This window comes from Galeopterus variegatus, unplaced genomic scaffold (assembly GCF_000696425.1).
Source record: "Galeopterus variegatus unplaced genomic scaffold, G_variegatus-3.0.2 Scaffold7023, whole genome shotgun sequence".
NCBI lineage: Eukaryota > Metazoa > Chordata > Mammalia > Dermoptera > Cynocephalidae > Galeopterus > Galeopterus variegatus.
The window spans coordinates 49727-67971 of NW_007733134.1; the positions used below are offsets into that span (position 1 = coordinate 49727).

Sequence of the window (18245 nt, forward strand, 5' to 3'; positions counted from 1 at the left end):
AGAGAGAAGAACACGTTCAGAGATAGGAGAAGGCTTGAACAAGGAATCTCTACAGCTTTTGCCACTTCGGTGAGTGTCTAAATTGAGTGCCATCTTGTGGCCACTGGGATCCATTGTAATGAGGTGTTTGAGTTTTAATGTCTTCCTGGAGGCCGAGAAATTGTCCAGGAGATGGCCCAGAGGCATAGAGCGCGGAGTACAGTAGAAAACGAGATGTTTCGGTTTAATGTCTCCCTGGAGGCCAAGAAATTGTCCAGGAGACAGCCCAAGGGCATAGAGCATGGAGGTTTGGATTGTGGGGATCCCATTTAGAGGGTGAGAAAGGGCAGTCAGTCCTGGTAGAAGAAGTGTGCCAACAAAGAGCATCCTCTCTGCTGGCCTTTTTGAGAGAAAAGCTACTGACTGGCTAGATGAGCATCCTCCGATAGCTGGGAGGCACAAGAAAAGTTCCCTTGGGCAGGTGCCTGGGCTTTGAGAATGAGAGAGCGAGATGGGGGAACCCGAGATGAGACAGGACTGACCCACCGACTCACCCTGAATTGAGGCTTGTGTTGGATGTGTTGGTCTGAAACAGCAAAAGGAGAGAGTCGTGACTGTACCTGGTTCCAGCAGGTGGAAGGGTGGCTGAGGGCCAATCACCCCGAGAGAGAGGGGATTGTCCACAATGTTGGCCAAAATACTTCCTGGGTTTCGGCACCATAATGAAAGAAAGTGAGCTGAGATGCTGGATACCATTCAAGCTATTAAGGGAAGAAAATCTGCCAGGCTGTGCTCAAAGTGGCAGGCAGCCCGGGACTGCCCTGAAAATGTGGACAGCTGCAACAATGGGTTTGTGAGAGTTTATATTAGCTTTTGGGCACTAGATGTACAGGGGGAGGGACCATTAAGTTGATGTAAGTGGGTGTAGAACTGCGCCAATGCAGAACATTGTTTCTAAGTCAGGAGGCTTCTTGTAAAGGGAAGAGGGAGGGGCTTGATGCTGGAGTGGAAGACGAGGCTGGCGGCTATTTTGTGCTGGTGCGTATTGTGTGTGTGCTGGTGCTTATTGTGTGCACAATGGTACCGGCCACGTCCACAATCCATCAAGAGTCTTCAGAACGTATTTGAAAGTTTGGATCATGGAAGCTTTTAATGCACGCTGTTTTAGGATGCGAGTGCTGGTAATGTGGATGATGAAAGGCAGGTAGACCAGTCAGAGGCCATAGGCTAGGTGTGAAGTGGTGAGGACTTGGCTCCCAGCCGTGGTTGTGGAGTTGATATGTAAATGCTCTTAAAAAAAAGAATCAGCAAGTCATGATGACTAATAAAATAAAAGGGGACATGCAGGAAGAAATGGACATCTGAGAATGATGGAAGTTTTGAAACCGGATGACTTGTCGAATACTAGTGTTTATGACCAAGGTGCTGAGAACGTGATTGTCAGCATGTAGGTGGATTTCCAGCTTGGGTTCCCAAAGTTCATGTTAAAGTATATTGTTTGGAATTGGAATGACCTGATCCTGTAGAAACAATGTACCGTGGGGGCTAAATTTCTAGATTAGCCTACGAAGGATTACCTGATGTAGAATGAGATTGAAATGATCACAATGACAATGTTATGTTAATTTCTGACTTCTGGATGCTGGGGGCCAAGAAAGGAAAAGGAGATGGGAGATCTTGGCAAAATTCTGAGATAGGTGAAGTTTGTCTTTGGTCTCCTGCTTTCTTTTTGCTACCTTCTCTCTCAGGTGCTTGCTACTCTCAGGTTAGCATAAATTCCTATTGTTGAATCAGTGAAAAACACAGAGTTCTGCCTCCTCAGAGGTAGCCAAGGGCTGCTTTTGGCTTGAAAATGGGTTTTGTTCACATAGTGTTTTAAAACATTTTTAAACATTTACAAATCAGAAGAGTTCATAAAACTCTGAATTCCTGTGCTATTGAAGACAATGATCTGGATCTGATTTTAAATGGGGTGAGGACTCTCTATTGACAGCCATGCCCACCCCTCCTTTTTATGCTGATGAAGCTAAGCGTCCTTTGCCATCATTACCAGGCTTAAGCTATTCTCAGAGAGAGTGAACTATTTCTCATATCCTGTTGGGGGGGGGGGCGCTTAAAACACAACATGCAAATAATATGTGTTCAAAACATGTGACCTGGCCTGTTTTCTCTGCCAGGGCAGTGAGGCACTAGAGTTCATGACACCACCCCTTCCCCCACTCTAACAATTAGACCCCTTATTAGTGATAAGTGGGTCCCCCAAATCCAGTCATGGACAGTGTGGGAGCCATTTATTTACAATTAATGAAATGACTGAAACTAGCCGAAACTAGCCTTCACAGCTAGCAGTCAGGAATCCTTGGAGTGTGGCTGAGTGATCTAAATCCATTCTGGTCTTTGACGGTGGTGGTGGCCCATCCTGATTTAAATATCCATGGGGAGCATTCTGGGTTCTGACTGGTTGGTTCCTTTTTGTTGGCACAATCTGGGGAAATTGGCCTGGCAGAATACCAGGAACATGTGGACTCACGTGTCACCTCCCTATCGCGTCCCAAGGCAGGACTGCTTGCCAGTTTATTCTCCATTTAAGACAAGGGTAAGCACCGTTCCAGTATCACCCACTGCTTTGTGGCTTTCTGCCAGAAGGAGATTTATTGTGAAGTTCTGAACAACAGACCTGGATTTGCAAAGCTTAATTGGACTGAGAGGAGAGCCTAGAGGGGTTTGCTGGTAAAGCATAGCCAAGTTCTCAGCATCATTGTTTAGTGTCTACTTAATACTGGGAGAGATGTGCTAACTCCTTCTGAAACTTCTGTGAGGCAGAAAAGGACTGTAGTTGACATCGGATCATAAATCTGTTTCTTTTGAGGCAGTTTAAGAGGTCACATGCCTTGTTATTCTCTTACGGAAACTGAAGAATGCTGAATGTAGAGAGTTCTTACAAAGATTTCCCGAACGTGATACTCTCTCCCCTTGTTCTTGCTTTTTATTGAACTCTTGGAAGAGCAGACATCTCACTGTGACTTAATTGAAGGTTGTTGCCAATTGTCACAGATCAATCCAATTGAATTTCTCGGAGAAAGGGGATAAAATCAATAACCTGGTGATTGTTAGGAGGCCCTTGAGGGGTGTTGGATCCAGAGTGCTTCAGAATAATTACCTGGGCTGTTAGGCCAGTCTGCAGTGATTTGTCTGTAGTCTGTCACTACATCTGAACTGTTCTGACTTGAAAACACAATTAGTCCCCAGACTGTTCCATCTGGTTGGTGGGGGTGAGATGAAGCAGGAACTTGGCACTTAAGTGTATTGTTTTTATCTACTGATCTGAACTGTTCTGACTTGAAAACACAATTAGTCCCCAGACTGTTCCAACTGGTTGGTGGGGGTGAGATGAAGCAGGAACTTGGCACTTAAGTGTATTGTTTTTATCTACTAAAACTGCCTGTAGTTAAGCTAGACATAGCAATAAAGTTCTTTATTTAGTATTCACGTGAAACTACTGAATAGTCTTACATTTCTTTTATAGTTCTTGGCTAGCAGAGAAATTACTGGTGCCCAGTCTCATGGTCTTTAATGTTTTGTGTATTAACACAACTTCACAATATTAAGTTACATGAGACCACAGAAAAACATGTTTACTTGTCTGATTAGCAAAACAAGGATATAATTATGTGGCTTTTATGTAGTTTGAAAAAAATGCCTCTCGGTAGGTAGAGAGGTAGTAGTGTCTAGTATTTAAGTATTATTTTTTAACCTGGCTTTTTAAAATTTATGTGATGACTTCATTTAGAGGCTTACTTTTTTTCTTAAGTTTGAGAAATAGATTTTTTTTTAACTGTTTTTATTGTTTCAGGCTTGACCTTAGAGATTACGAATATGAAACACTTTTCAAATCTATTAACGGGTAAGTTTTCAACATTCGTTTGATACAGTTTCTGAGTGTCTACAAGTAAGTCTACTTTTGCAAAAAAATGCATATAAGTATCATGCATGCTTCTATGTAACTGTTCTAGAGTGGTGTAACATTAGGTTTCTGAGTTCTTTTTTAGGAAATGTTTTGTAAATGAGATGTAAATGTCCTGCAAAGAAGAGGAGGCAGTTTACGAAATAAATAATTGCTATGTAGTAGACACATACCATTTTTTAAAAAATGTGTGGTATAATCTTTGTTTTTTTAGTATGTGTCTTAAATGTTTTGAAGCCACTTTGAATGGCCTGGCATACTGCTTGCCAGGGGATTTATAAGTCCTAAGTCTAAAGATATTGATCAGTTATCTTTCAGAGGTAATTTGAATAGAACTTGGAAAAAAAATTTCTATCCACTGGCTTTAACACAAAAGATATGAATGGTTAGCTCAAAGAAAATGACCTTTAATCATATGAAAAAAATGTTCAACATTACTTTTAATTTAAGGAAAGTAATTAGAGCAACTAAAAACCATTTTAGCTTATCAGATTGGCAAAGATCAGAAAATTTGCTAACACTGTGGCAAGGGTGTGAGGAAAGAAGCATTCTCATACTTTATTAGTGGCAATGTAAATTATATACTCTTTTCTGGGACAATTTTGCAATATCTATTGAAATTAGAAATATACATTCCCTTTGACTGGGGAACTTAACAAGAAATTTTACTTAACGAATAAATTTCCCTTTTGCATGAAGGCTTAGGCCCAGACATATGCCTTGTAGTATTGTTTGACAGACCCCCAATTTAGAAGTCACCCACTAGTCCATCAGTTGGGAATTGGTTAAGTAAAGTAGACTGAGTTTTACTGTAGGAAAGGACTTTGGGATTAGCCATACCAAATTTGGTTAGAAGCAGCTTTTTAAATACCAAGTTAATGAAAAGAGAGAACTACTATTGAGTCTTCATTAAGCCTCTTTTAATTGTAGAGTTTTTGCATGGTTTTGAGGCAGATGTTCTACCACACAGGTGTTTATATGTTTTCTACTAGATTGTGATCTTCCCCAAGAGCAAAATTACTCATCTTTGTCCCTTGGGCTAGTGTTGAGCTTGGCTCATGGAAGAAGCAGAATATATGTCTTGAATAAACAACAGTCTCAAGAGTAATATTTCAGATACCTGGAATTAAAATTTAAATATCTTTAAATTTTTAATATGTTTAATCCAACTTTTGTAACCTCTTGTGAAATATCCTTAGTTATTTCAAGACCTGTTATAAAGTTTTAAATTTGAAGTTAATTTAAAATTGTATAAAAACATGGTAAATATTTTTCTTTATTTCATCTTTATGGCTGAGTAAAATACAGTCAAACATTTGTGACTCCTCCCTTTTTCTCTTGGCTTTTTCTAGAGTATAATTTTGTCATTTAAAAAAAATTCTAATACTGTACTTATTTCTGAACAGATCTCAGGTGATAATCAATAATTAAATTCTTAAAGGTATTTAATTCCAACCTAAATACATTTTTATGATGAGTTTGTTCTTCATCGTTTAAAAAAATTATTTGTGTGGTAAAAGCCACTCACAGCTATTATGGACCTGCAGTTGATTTGACATCACTGATCACTGTAGTTTAAACCTAGCTATACCTGGAATTTTGTCTCTATTTGATTTGTAGCACTGTGTTCTCTCCTGCCCTTCCCCCATTTTCTTACCTTTAATTGGTCCACACTCTATTTTATTAAATAAACATGTTTATCGAAGTAGTTTTGGAAGAATACAAACTACCATGTTAACAGCAGTATTTTCTCAATGGCCAGGATTGTAAATATTTTCTTTCTTGTCTTAGTTTTCTAGTTTTCTTTAATGATCTTACTGCGTATGTAATAAGGAAAAATTGTCTTAAAAGTAGAAGATAAATTTTCTGTGTGTGTCAGGGGGTACAGTGCACCTCATTTGATGTTGTTTCAGAGTCCTTTTCCCTGGAGGAAGTGCTAACCTCAGGCACTCAGATTATGCCCACGCAGCCAAAATATTTTATGACTTGGCCTTACAGGTAAATATCAGTTATTGTTTATTATTCCAGAAGGGTTTTTGCAAGTTTCTGTGAGAATTTTTTTTTTAAAGCACATGGCAATGCTTCTTTCACAGTTACTGTAGCCCAGTCACCCCTTTAACCTTTGGGGCACCTGTTCTTCAGCAGCAGTGGCTGCTTCTGCTCGTTTTCTATGGGCTTCACCTAATTCTGGGCTTCCAGGGAACCCCAGAGCTCGGCTGTCTGGCCCTTTCTCTTACTGCGCATTCCTGTGAACCTCATCCTCATGTAGTTTAGTAATCTTAGTCTGTATCTCTGTCTGTCCTCATCTTTTTTTGTTTTTGTTGTTGTTGTTGTTGTTGCAGTGTTAAAGATTAGCATTTATTTGCATTCTATTCAAAAGAGCAGTTGGTAGCCAAAGGAGCTTTTAAGACCCTGGACTCATTGATGGCTTAGAATCAAAAGCAATTATAGAACAAAATCATGGGTAGGGTCATGTATGAATCTGATTGGTCAGCTGTCCTCTTATCTTTTTATTATGTATTGGACATTATTCCTGCATTATTCTTATCTCCTCCTGAAATCTGCTCTTTTTCCCAATTCATTTAATCCCATTTGATCTTTCTTCACAGTGGCCTTAGACTCTACATTCATTTACCAAGCAGAGCCTCTGACCTCTTTGTAACATCTCACATTGCGCCTGTCTTTGCCCTGAAGCTCAGACCCTTACTATTTCTCTCTGCAGCTATTAACAGCAATTTTCTAATTACCTTTGCTGACCCCAGTATTTTGCCAACCCCCACTTAAATACTTGTATTTCCTAAATAACTGCTTTTAGCAGATGAGATACTTGTTTAAAAGCTTTTAATAGCTAGGCTAAATAACCTGTAGCTTTTTATAGTCTTTGGGTCCACATATATAGTGTGTCTACAACTTACCTTTTCTAGCCTGTGTGAGAGCTTGTTCTGAAGAGAGATTAAGTGATAGCATACATTTGGATCCTGGAAAATTCTTTAGAAATTCATGTATTACTCAGATGCCTGCCTAGTGATGACAAGCTATACATGTAATTTTTGTTTTGAAAAGTTTGGATAAGCTTAGTTTTTTCTTTCTCTCACTCTGCAGAGTTTTGACGATGGAGACTATTTTCCTGTGTGGGGCACATGCCTTGGATTTGAAGAGATTTCTTTTCTGACTAGTGGAGAATACTTACTGACTCACACAGATACTACTGGAATAGCAATGCCACTGAACTTCACTGGAGGTAAGAATACTCTTTTCAACCCTTTCAAAAATATTTACTAGGCAGGATTAGTAAATAGCAATCATCAAAGTCAAAAATGCTCTGAACATTAGGCTTTTAAATTATTTACACAGTCTGAAGATGTGAGTGACCACCTGTGTCCTCATTTCTGAGGAGTTTTGAGTTTTGATCATTTGTTGCTTCTAGTGATATCAGGACCATGTGTGATTAAGAACTCTGAAATTGGACCTCATTTGAGTCCAAGATTTCTCATTTTGGCCTGGGGGAATCATTTAACCTCTCTCAGCTTTACTGTCATCATTTGCAAAAACATCTACCTTTTAGGGTTTTTTTTTTTTTTCTTTTCCTTTTTGTCTTTTTTTTACTGACCGGCAACGGGATTGCAACCCTCGGTGTCGCGCCCGTACCGGGGACCGGCAATGGGATCGCAACCCTCGGTGTTGCGCCCGCACCGTGCTCAGCCAGTGAGCGGGAACCAGTCTCCACATGGGATCCGAACCCTCGGCAGGAGCACCGCCGCACTCCCAAGCGGCTCACTCTCCAGTGCGCCACCGGGCTGGCCCTACCTTTTAGGGTTTTTTTCTGTGTGTGTGAGAAATAGGTAAGGTGACATTTTTCAGGCCCTGTGCTAAGTACAGTCATTTGTCACTTAACAACGAGGATACATTGTTAGGCCATTTTGTTGTTTTGTGAACATCACAGAGTGTATTTACATGAACCTAGATGGTATAGTCTATTACATGCCTAGGCTATATGTACAGCCATTATAATCTTTGGGAGCACTATTGTGTATGCAGTTTGTCCTTGACCAAAACATCATTATGCGGCACATTACTGTACTTCAAATACAACTCTTATAAATGTTAATTATTATTATTATAGTGTCAACATTTTTCCCTTGGTTGTGTACTCTGTTTCAACCTCAGCTGTGTATACTGCAACATAATTCTGGCATTAACCATCTGGAGTTAGCTCAGACCTCAACACGACTGCTCTATGTGAGATGCCAGCTAAAAGTCACATCCCCTGGCCACCCACACTTCTTACCAACTGCTAGAACTCCTCATGTTTGATAATTCACTAGAACGACTCACAGAACTCAGGAAAATGCTGTGTTTGCTCACCAACCAGGAATTCCAGTGAGCTTTGTTGTCAAAAATTTTTATTGGAGTTTCATTACAAAAGCATGATTGATTGAATCATTGGCCACATGATTGAACTCAATCTCCAGCACCTCTCCCATCCCCAGAGGTTGGGCTGGCTCAAAGTCCCGGCTTCTAATCGTGCAGTTAGTCTTTTTCAAATTATCTAGGGGCCCAATATGACTTGTATCACTCAAGAAATTCCAAGGGTTTTAGAAGCTCCCTGTCAGGAACTCAGGACAAAGACCAGACAAACTATTTACTATACCTCTTGGTATAAGTAGATAATGATTCTTTTAGGTTGTATGATCTCTGAATTTTCAGAATTGAATGCTACCAACTACTCCTGTTCTTATAAGGGTTTTGGAAGGCAGATGGCAATAGTCATTCATAGGACCGATAGAATGCTTTGTACTTTCTTCCATTATCTCACTGAATCATTGCAAGAACGCTGTGGGAAGTATATGTGTTAGGTCTGACTATTTTGGTTATATGTGGCAAAAACCCAGTTTATTCAAAAAAGGAATGTTTGGAGGCACTGGGGCTTTCATGGAAGCCATTAGCAGAATTAGGGGCCTGGTTTGGAACAGCTGCCATTAGAACCATGAACACATCAGAATCTTTTTATCCCTTTGTTGGTATTTGAGTCTGTGTGTCTGACAATAGAGCCTTCAGTGTTGACCACTCTGATAATATTGGTTTTTTTGATCTGTTCACCGAGTAGAAATTTCTTGGTTTGGTTAATGTTCTTTTCTACATTGTTGGTATTTTTAACCTTTTAAGTCCAAGAAACCTTTGAAAATATGTTGAAAGTTCTGGATCCCTTCCTGGGGAAACAAATACATACATATGGAAAATTTTACCTGTTTTTCAGAGCTGTCTAGGGAACTCCAGTTAAGATTCTCTGCTTATTCTGTGGCTAGCCTGCTAATTCTCATATCAGAAGAATTTTACTTATTCTTAAATTCTAGCAGAAAAAGTACATAAGTCTGGAGCATATTTGAATTTATGTTGACCACATTTTATGCTTGATTGGAATATTTCTGTAGAAATCATGTGTTTTGCTTATTTAGTAATCTTGATTATGTCTTAATAATGGCTCTCTTTGGCTACAGATAAGTGACTTAAGTGGATTTTATTTATTTATTTATTTTTTGTGCTTAAATTATTTCAGGTACGTTGCAGAGCAGAATGTTCCAGAACTTTCCTGCTGATTTGTTGTTGTCATTAGCAATAGAACCACTGACTGCAAATTTCCACAAATGGAGCCTTTCTGTGAAGGTATCACATTAATTACATGATGAAATTAATACATTTAGAATAACTACAGAAGTAATCATTTTGTTTTATTTTTATACTCTAGAATTTTACGATGAATGAAAAGTTAAAGAAGTTTTTCAATGTATTAACTACAAATACAGATGGCAAGATTGAGTTTATTTCAACAATGGAAGGTATATTTCACTGTAGCACGTATCCCTTATTTTACTTTTTAATCATATATTTATTAATTTTGATTTTTTGTATCTTTTTTTCCTGTGAATAATATCATGTTACTTTGGAGCCTGAAGATGGAAGGTAGGGCATCTTTGGAGACAGGAGACATGTTTATTTATGTTCAAAATCTGTTGCAGTTTACCTGGGTGTTTTTTAGAACAGGGCGATGAAAAAAATTAAAGAGGGGATGAAGAAATAAGTGAGGAAAGTGACTTCTGTTTCTAGTAATATTACAGATAAAGTACCTTGACAGGTTCTCCTCCAGACAGCAACAAAAATGTCGTTGATACATAAAAACCTCTTCCTAAACATTGACAAAGCATCAAGAAAATGAAGATACTTAGGCCCAAACTCTGAGAGTTGAGTGGAGTATTTAAACCAGCATTGCCAGCATTATTGTTGAATCAGGAGAACCTGAGACACAGCTCAGGACCCCCCCTACATGGAGAGTACCCCATGAAGCAGGACTTGAAAGGCTATACCTGCAATGTAAGGGTAAATTCAGAATACACCTGGGATCCTGCCTGTGGAAGTGCAAGGAAAGTTGCCCATCTTGAACCTTGGCACTAAGGAGTGAGATGGGGGTTGGGGGGATGATGGTGGTGTGGTGAAAAGGAATAAGCCTTGAGCATTCATAATGACAGTCTGGTCTCCTAGTGAGGCCTGTGTTATGCTAACTGGGAAGTTGGACAAATCTCAAGTCAAGTATTTGGTTTAAAGTTGTTTCAGACTTATAGTGCCTACATGTGCATGGCAGGAACAAATATAAATACTTCTCATAAAAGAAACTGTTCATTTCAGGCTTCAAAGAATTTCCATATGTAAGGTTTGAAGGAAAATGAAACATTCATTCACAGCCAAAAAAATCACTAATGCACAAGGAAGTAATGCACCACGAGTTAGAACTTGCAGAAACAGTAGATGCAGACACAAACCTGCACAAACCTTAATAGTAGAATTATGAGATATCAGATTTGAAAAAAACCAAATTTAGCTATTAGAAATGAAAATGTAATTGAAATAAATAGCTCAGTTAACAGGTTAATCAGAAGGCTTGATACAGCTGAAGAGAGATTAATGCACTAGAATAGAAGGTAGATCTGAAGGGAACATTCAGAATCTAACACCAAACATATATGAAATGTGTTGAAAGAAAGGTTGGAATTTGGAGGATGGAATGAGAAGTTCTAACATACTAACCAGAACTGTGAAAGGACGGAGAGAAAGTGGGACAGAGACAGGCTGTTTTTCCATATAAAAAAATAAATTCAAGGGGATGAAAGACCTCAATGGAAAGGAAAACTATAAGAAAGTTTTAGAGGAAATAAAGGAGAATGTCTTTATGATCTTGTATAAGGGAAGGAGTTTTGAAAACAAAAATAAACCATAAAGAAACACCATAAAGGAAAAGATTGATGAATTCAACCAAACTATGAAGTTGTGTTCATTAATTTAAAAAAAAATAGCACATGGGATAAAAAAAAAAAGGAGATATTTATAATGCATATAACTGACACAGGTTATGTGTCTAGCTTATCTAAACTAAAACCATGAATTAAGAAAAGACAGCCTGTTAAAGGGAGATTTGACTAGGTACCTTGCAAAAGAAACTTGATTGTCCTGTACACATATGGTTCAGTGAGATAAGTTGCTCAGTATAAGTACTTATTAGGGGATTTCGAATGGAAACTAGAGTGAAAAACCCATCTCATACCCACCAGCTTGGCAAAATTAAGAAGTCTGCTGCTAACAAGTGCTACCCAGGACGTGGCACACTGGGTGCTCTCATGCATTTAGGATTGGAGTGTAAATGGCTACAAACACATTGGAAAACATTTTGGCCTTTCTTAGTAAAATTGAACATTTTTCAGCCTTATTACCCAGCAGTTCTATTCCTTGATTAAAAAATACCTCAGTGAAATCCTTTTAGGTACATAGAAATGTACGTGGCATTATTGTTTATACTAGCAAAAAATGGGAAACAACCCAAACATTCAACGGTGCAAAGGATAGATAATACTATGAAACTGTTAAATCAATGAGCACACCTGCATGTGTCACTGTGAATGAATTATGAAAACAATTTGGAATTAAAGATTAGCGTGTCACAAGGGAATAAATACATACTGTATGTTTTCATTTATATGATGTTCAAAACTTGGCAAAAAATTAACAATATATTGTTTGTTGGTAAATCTAAGGAAAGGACAGGGTGATGAATGACTTACCAGAGTCATCCTCATTGGGCTGAAGGGAGGCGAACATAGTTTGGGAGGGACACTCGAGAGGCCTTGGAAGTATTAGTCATGTTTTATGTCTTAGTCTGGGTGATGAATAATCAGGTACTCATTTTCTTTCTTTTGCAATTTTAGAAACTGTAGATGGAGAAAGAAATGTTGCCAAATGAATAATAGTAGAGAGAAAAACGTGGAGAAATAGAACGGACAGTTTGGTCGTCATGTGAGTTGGCAGCCAGGTCATTGAGCTTTTTAGCCCCAATTGATCGTGCTGTTTGAACAGAACTCCTCAGTGGCTCTTCAGCATTTGGAAGATAAAATCTGGATTTACCAGATCATTTACTTCACGCTACCTCCCTGCTCACCTCTAGCCTGTGTTCCTGCGCAACTATTTGGTACATAAAGCTCTCCACATAGCAGTGTTTCTCACCTCTGCTGCTTCTCATATTCTTTCCTCTTCTCTGAAAATCTCCCCTTCCTCCCCACTGCCTTCTGCTGATGGACCCTTAGCCATCTTGAAAGACCCTAGTCAGTTGTCATTTCCCAGAGGCCTTCTCTACCACTGTTCCTCCTCTCCACATCTGCAGTGCTCTTCTGTTCCACTTGCTTTGTGCTACTTGGGAATGTTTTTTATTGCACATATTTGTTCATGTTTTATCTTTCCCTCTAAACTAAGAGCTCATTGAGAGCTGGTACTGTGTCTTATTCTCCTTTGTGTTTCCAGGGCTTTGTGTAATCCTCATTGATACTGAATGAATGACTATTTAAGTGGAAGAGTATTGGGTTGGAATTTTCCATTGTTTCTGTTTCTGGCTGTGTCATCATACCAGGCTCATTTGAAAATTTTATCACCTAAAAAATTTTTTTTTCTGAAAATTTCCTGACACTTTTAAGATAGAAACATTTGAGATACTCTATTATTTTCATGTTATCTTTCCACTCCCGATACTTTTGTTCTAAATTAGTGAGGCAGGGCATGATTCCTGCAGCTGTCAGGAACCTGCATTGGTCTTTTGGTAATACAGCTTACTGAAGAAAAGTAAATCTCACTTGTTTCTGAATGTCAGTATATATGTGTCTATCTCTATCTCTATCTATCTATCTATCCATCCATCCATAGGATAAATCCTCCTTATGATATATCACTTGAGGCATTTTTAAAATCCTCAATAATGCTTTTTATATCTTAAAGAAATATAGTAGAGTATCTGACTTTCAGTTAACTATGTGTACCAGTTAATTCCCTAGTCACCCAGCCTTTTAGTGTCTTGCTGGTAGCTCCACATGTAGTCCCAAACCAGAGAGAAAGAAAGAGCAGAGTCACAAGGAGGTACCAGGCAGAGACAGCCTGGAGAGATGGAGCAGGGTACCTGGAGCTGCCTGCTGGACCCCCACAAGGCTGGGATAAATTTTCGCTTCTTGTGACATGCTGCCTAGCGGAAGAGCCAAGTGGGATGTGACAGGGCAGTGCTCTTTCCCCTGGATATCTCTACTTTCAATTAATTCTCTTCATTTCTTCAAGTACTTTTTGATGGTAATCATTACACAATTCCAAAGAGAAAAATAATAGAGAGGAATTTTTTTTTTTTCCTATTACAATGAGGAAAGGCACATGTGAAGAAGAAAAGAGATGAGCATGTGCATTTTTCGGAAGGTAAATATTATGCATATTCATGTTTTTTTAAAAATTGTGGAATTTTTCCAGCATATGTAAAAGTAGAGAGAGTAATATAATCGCCCCTGGATACCAACCTCTCAGCTTTGACAGTGGTCAGTATGTACGTGGACTTTCTTGTTTCATATCTGCTTTCTCCCCACACTGTACTATTTTTTGATGCAAATCTCAGGGATCATATCATTTTATCTATATTGATACATAAGAGTTCTAAAAATAGTTGAATAATGTCACCAAGATTCTTTCACACCAACATTTAAACTTTTAAAAACTGACACCATGAAGTGGTCAATCATTTCATAGATGGAGAGAGACACAATTTAGGCTGGGAAAAATTGGCTTATGTAAAAGGACACCAGAAGTGCTAGCATAGTTCATTCTGATCTGAATTAGTCATCGTGAAAGGGCATGAAAACATGGTGTGAAAGAGGGAAGAAAGAGACCCATTGTGGGAGAACCGTGTCTCTAACAAAATGTGCACTTAGCTGTTGAACTGGGATCTGTTGAACTGGGATCTGTTCCTAGGCTCAACTATTTTACTTTTTGATTATCTGGAAAAGTGGATCGTATTATGAATTACAAAAAGTTGGAAATCAGTGAAATATGTTATTGAAAATTTTCACATCATCTGTGAATGGAAATTATTTTGTATCTGAGAGAATATGTACAGTTTTACTTTGATGTAGTGAGTTAAAAATGTTTTATTTAGAATATGAAACAATTCAATCTTAAGTAACATCTTAAACCATTCTTAATACTTACTAGTTTGTATTCTTAATACAGGATATAAGTATCCAGTATATGGTGTTCAGTGGCATCCAGAGAAAGCACCTTATGAGTGGAAAAAATTAAAAGGCATTTCCCATGAACCTAATTCTGTGAAGACTGCATTTTATTTATCAGAGTTCTTTGTTGGTGAAGGTAATGTAATTTTATCACTCTGGTGTAGTTGTGAAAGAAATTGCCCTCCTCTGAACTTTTGTATACTCCCTTGCTGTATAAATGCTCTATAAGTTCTGTAGGTTTTAACTTTTAAAAAAATAATTTAAAAATGTTAAATGATATGAAAGCCTTGAAATTGAGATATTAGGTATTCAAGTAAAATCATGACAGTTATTTCAGTCAACAGTATCATGCACGCTAGAGTGGGCTGAATTCTCAAACAATGGCATAAAGTGTTGGTTCCTTTCTTTTTTTTTCCTTGAATACTTTTTATTTAGATTATCTCACATTACTCTTCTTTTTAGAAATAATGCTTTAATTATAACATTCTCTGAGAATTAGATGTTACTTTTCCAGGAGAATAATATAAATTGCATATATACCCATAAGTCTGTGATTTTTAAGGGTACCTATCTGTAGGCATTGGCACATTGGAGAGAAAGTAATATTCGCCTGCTTTTTGATGATAAAAACACATTTTCATGCTATGTTATATTTGTGGATAAAGTTGAGAATTTGGTTGTAGCTGCTTATTTTTTAGTTGAGCGGTATGGGGATAAGACACAGGTACAGACACAACTTGCAAGGGATAGTGCATCACTTTGGCAAGTGAGCCTTGTTTTTATTCCATCTCCAAGCTTGCCCCAAGTTTTTATCACACCTCCTGCCCTTACTGGGAAGTCAGGTACCTCCTACTGAGTTCACTTAGAATTACATGCAGTTGAATGGATGATTTTATGACAAAAACTCCAAATTTAAAAAAAGCAAAAAATACTGTCCATGTGCACTGTTAGTCTAAAGAAACATTTTCTTGTGTTTGAAAGTAAACGAGAACAGCGCTGGGCAGAGCAAAGTTTCCTGGAGTGCTAGTCACGTGGCAGGCTATTTGGTCTTTATTTTCCAGTGTCTTTTTTTCTTACAAATGCCGTAAGCGCCTGCATTTACTTTATTTTGACTTTAGGACAAAGTCTGAGCTCTCACTGCTCACATCCAAACTTTAGCCATGCAAAACTTCTCATCATGCCTCCTTGTTTTTCACAATTCTGTCTGATCTGTGAAAATGCCCCACTTCTTCTGCCCCAGCTTCACCAGTTTCTCCATCCTTTTTACTCTTGCAGTATCTCAGTGGAGATGTACTATAAAAACATTTTACATCATGCGGTGTGGTTAGTAGGCTAAACGTCTTGAATGTGAGGGCCTTGTCCTGTTTCCATCCCCAGGCTCCGTCTCAAGTCATATGCACATGTAGCCATTTAATGTGTGTATTGGGGAGCGAGCACCACATTGGACCTGGGGCAGGGCAAATCCAGCTGCTGGATCAGTGGGTAATGTGCTGTAAAGCAGGCACTGCTTTGTTGGGGGAAATTTTGTAAAGCATGTCTCTTCTTGTTGATATCTTCCACTTAATGCTTATTGCAGGAAGAAATATAAAGTAGTATTTTGGAAGTTTTGCCATCCAATCATTTTAAAAACTAACAATTTGTTTTTCTTGCAGCCCGGAGAAACAATCATCATTTTGAATCTGAAGATATAGAGAAGGAAGTACTGATTTATCAGTTCCGTCCAGTTTATACTGCAAATATTTCTTCTTTTCAGCAATGTTATATGTTTGATTGAAAGTCTTCGATGTGTTGACAGAGCAGCTCTGAATAATTTCATGGTTAAACTGTTATAATAATTTGCTGCTCATGGCAGTTATAAAGCCACAGAAATTTCTGTGATGTGACTGGCTCTGATTCTTTATTCAGCACATGACTATTTATATCACATTTGATAACTAAACAGTGAGACAAAGAAATAATTATAGTGTTTTTCATGGAAAAGTCTTCCTACATCTGAAGATTAGAAAACAATTAATTCATTGCAAATACAAATATTTTATTTTTTCTAATTGACTCTAGAAATAAATACCTCCCTGACCCACCCACCGCATCCTCCTTGCAAAGAGTTTTTAAATCCTACCTCTAGTTCACTGTGACATCTCCCTCCTTTGAGTCTCAGGAATATTCTCTGTGTGTGTGTGTGTGTGTGTGTGTGTGTGTGATATATTTTATATATGTCTCATTTTCTGCTCTGTTTTAGCTCCACAGTTAAAGTGCACACATCCTGACAGCACAGTCTATATCTTGAACTTTTTCTCTTCCACAATGTCTAGCATAGTAGGACCTCAAAAAATATTTGTGTCTACTTATAAATGAACTTTTTTCTCCTGTGGAAAATAACTTAAAAGCTGATATACATTTGTCTTGAGACATTTTAATATATTTCTCAATCTGTGCTGTCCTCCTCCACCGCTTACCATTCCATGTGAACCCTCAAAAGTCTGATATATAGGAATTCCTTGAGGATAACCAAACTACTAAAAGAAAGAAAGGATTTGTTGAACTTTAACTAATAAATGGTAATTATGCATCTGTTCTCTGTGGCCATCCAAAACTGCTGGTAGAGAAGTAGAAACACAGTGATTGGGAAAGATGGAGGAGATTATGAATGATTTTACATGCAGGAAGATAAGAGCAATAATCTGAAGATACTGAGATAAACTATAATCTTTGTGCAACAAGGACAAATGGAACATAAAAATTGAAAGGGATTAACAAATATAGTCAGCCAAGGAAGAACTTTAATGGAAATGTGACAGATTTGGTTTCTATCCATGAATGTGCAGGTTCTTTTTTGAGTCTTTTATTGTTGAATGTCCCAATCCTGGCTAAGTTCATGTCTCTACTAGAAAAAGGTAGTGACCCTATTCCTACTCACAATGCCAGGGCCCTTCCCAGCCTGTGTGTATTGAAACCACATGGATATGCTTGTCTCTGCAGTTCTCTAATAATTCTTCCCATGATGTTAGTTACTCATGATGCTTGTCACCCACCCTTCCACCTGGGAATACTGGCTTCCAGTTACTCCCAAACTATTTAACTGGGTTTCATCAATGACCACAAATGAAAGTAAACGTGAATGATCATTTGTTTTCTGCTCACGTTCCGTTTACTGTTTTTCCAACAGTGTTTTATTTTGAAGCCTTTAGCTGGAATCGCTTTATTCCAAGAATGGAATCTCTTTCAGAGTTGCCCACACCCCTGCCTTCCACACACTGTCACCAGCAGGAAGGAGGCTAGGCAGGGGCTGGAGGGCAAGTGAGAGCAGTTCCATTGAGGAGGAGAATGCCTGTCCCAATCACTGTGTCAATGGGAGTAAGAGAGGGCATTGATTAGATGTGCTGTCGATATAGTTGGGCAAGTTGGAACACCCTGGGAGGAGATGGGTGGCTGCTTCTGGATGACTGCTTGACGTCCTTTGGAGCCTGGGGAGTAGGTGGGGTCACATACTTCTCTGTCAGCAGGAGAGGAGCAGAGGTTGAAAGAGAAACCTTGACTGAGGGCGCATGTGTGGGTTAGGAAGAAAACAAAAGCTGGAAGGATTGGGCTTTTTTTTCTGCGTGGAAGAGACATAATGTGTACCCTTTCCCAGGCTGCAGCCGATTTCAGTGTCTAAAGGTTTTTGGAGTACAATTGTCAAAGTTCTTACCTTCAAGCATTTACCATTCTCTTACCTATGTGGGATA

General features: G+C 38.5%; 1 protein-coding gene across 1 annotated transcript in view; it reads left to right on the forward strand.

Annotated features, from left to right (window-relative positions):
• The window catches only part of GGH (gamma-glutamyl hydrolase (conjugase, folylpolygammaglutamyl hydrolase)), a 40091-nt gene extending 23693 nt beyond the window's left edge, over window positions 1–16398 (forward strand). The window contains exons 8-9 of the mRNA XM_008591546.1: window positions 14519–14656; window positions 16173–16398. Of these exons, the coding sequence (XP_008589768.1) occupies window positions 14519–14656; window positions 16173–16294 (260 nt within the window). The 3' untranslated portion in view covers window positions 16295–16398. The remainder of the gene's footprint in view (window positions 1–14518; window positions 14657–16172) is intronic.
• Window positions 16399–18245: the final 1847 nt, after the last annotated feature.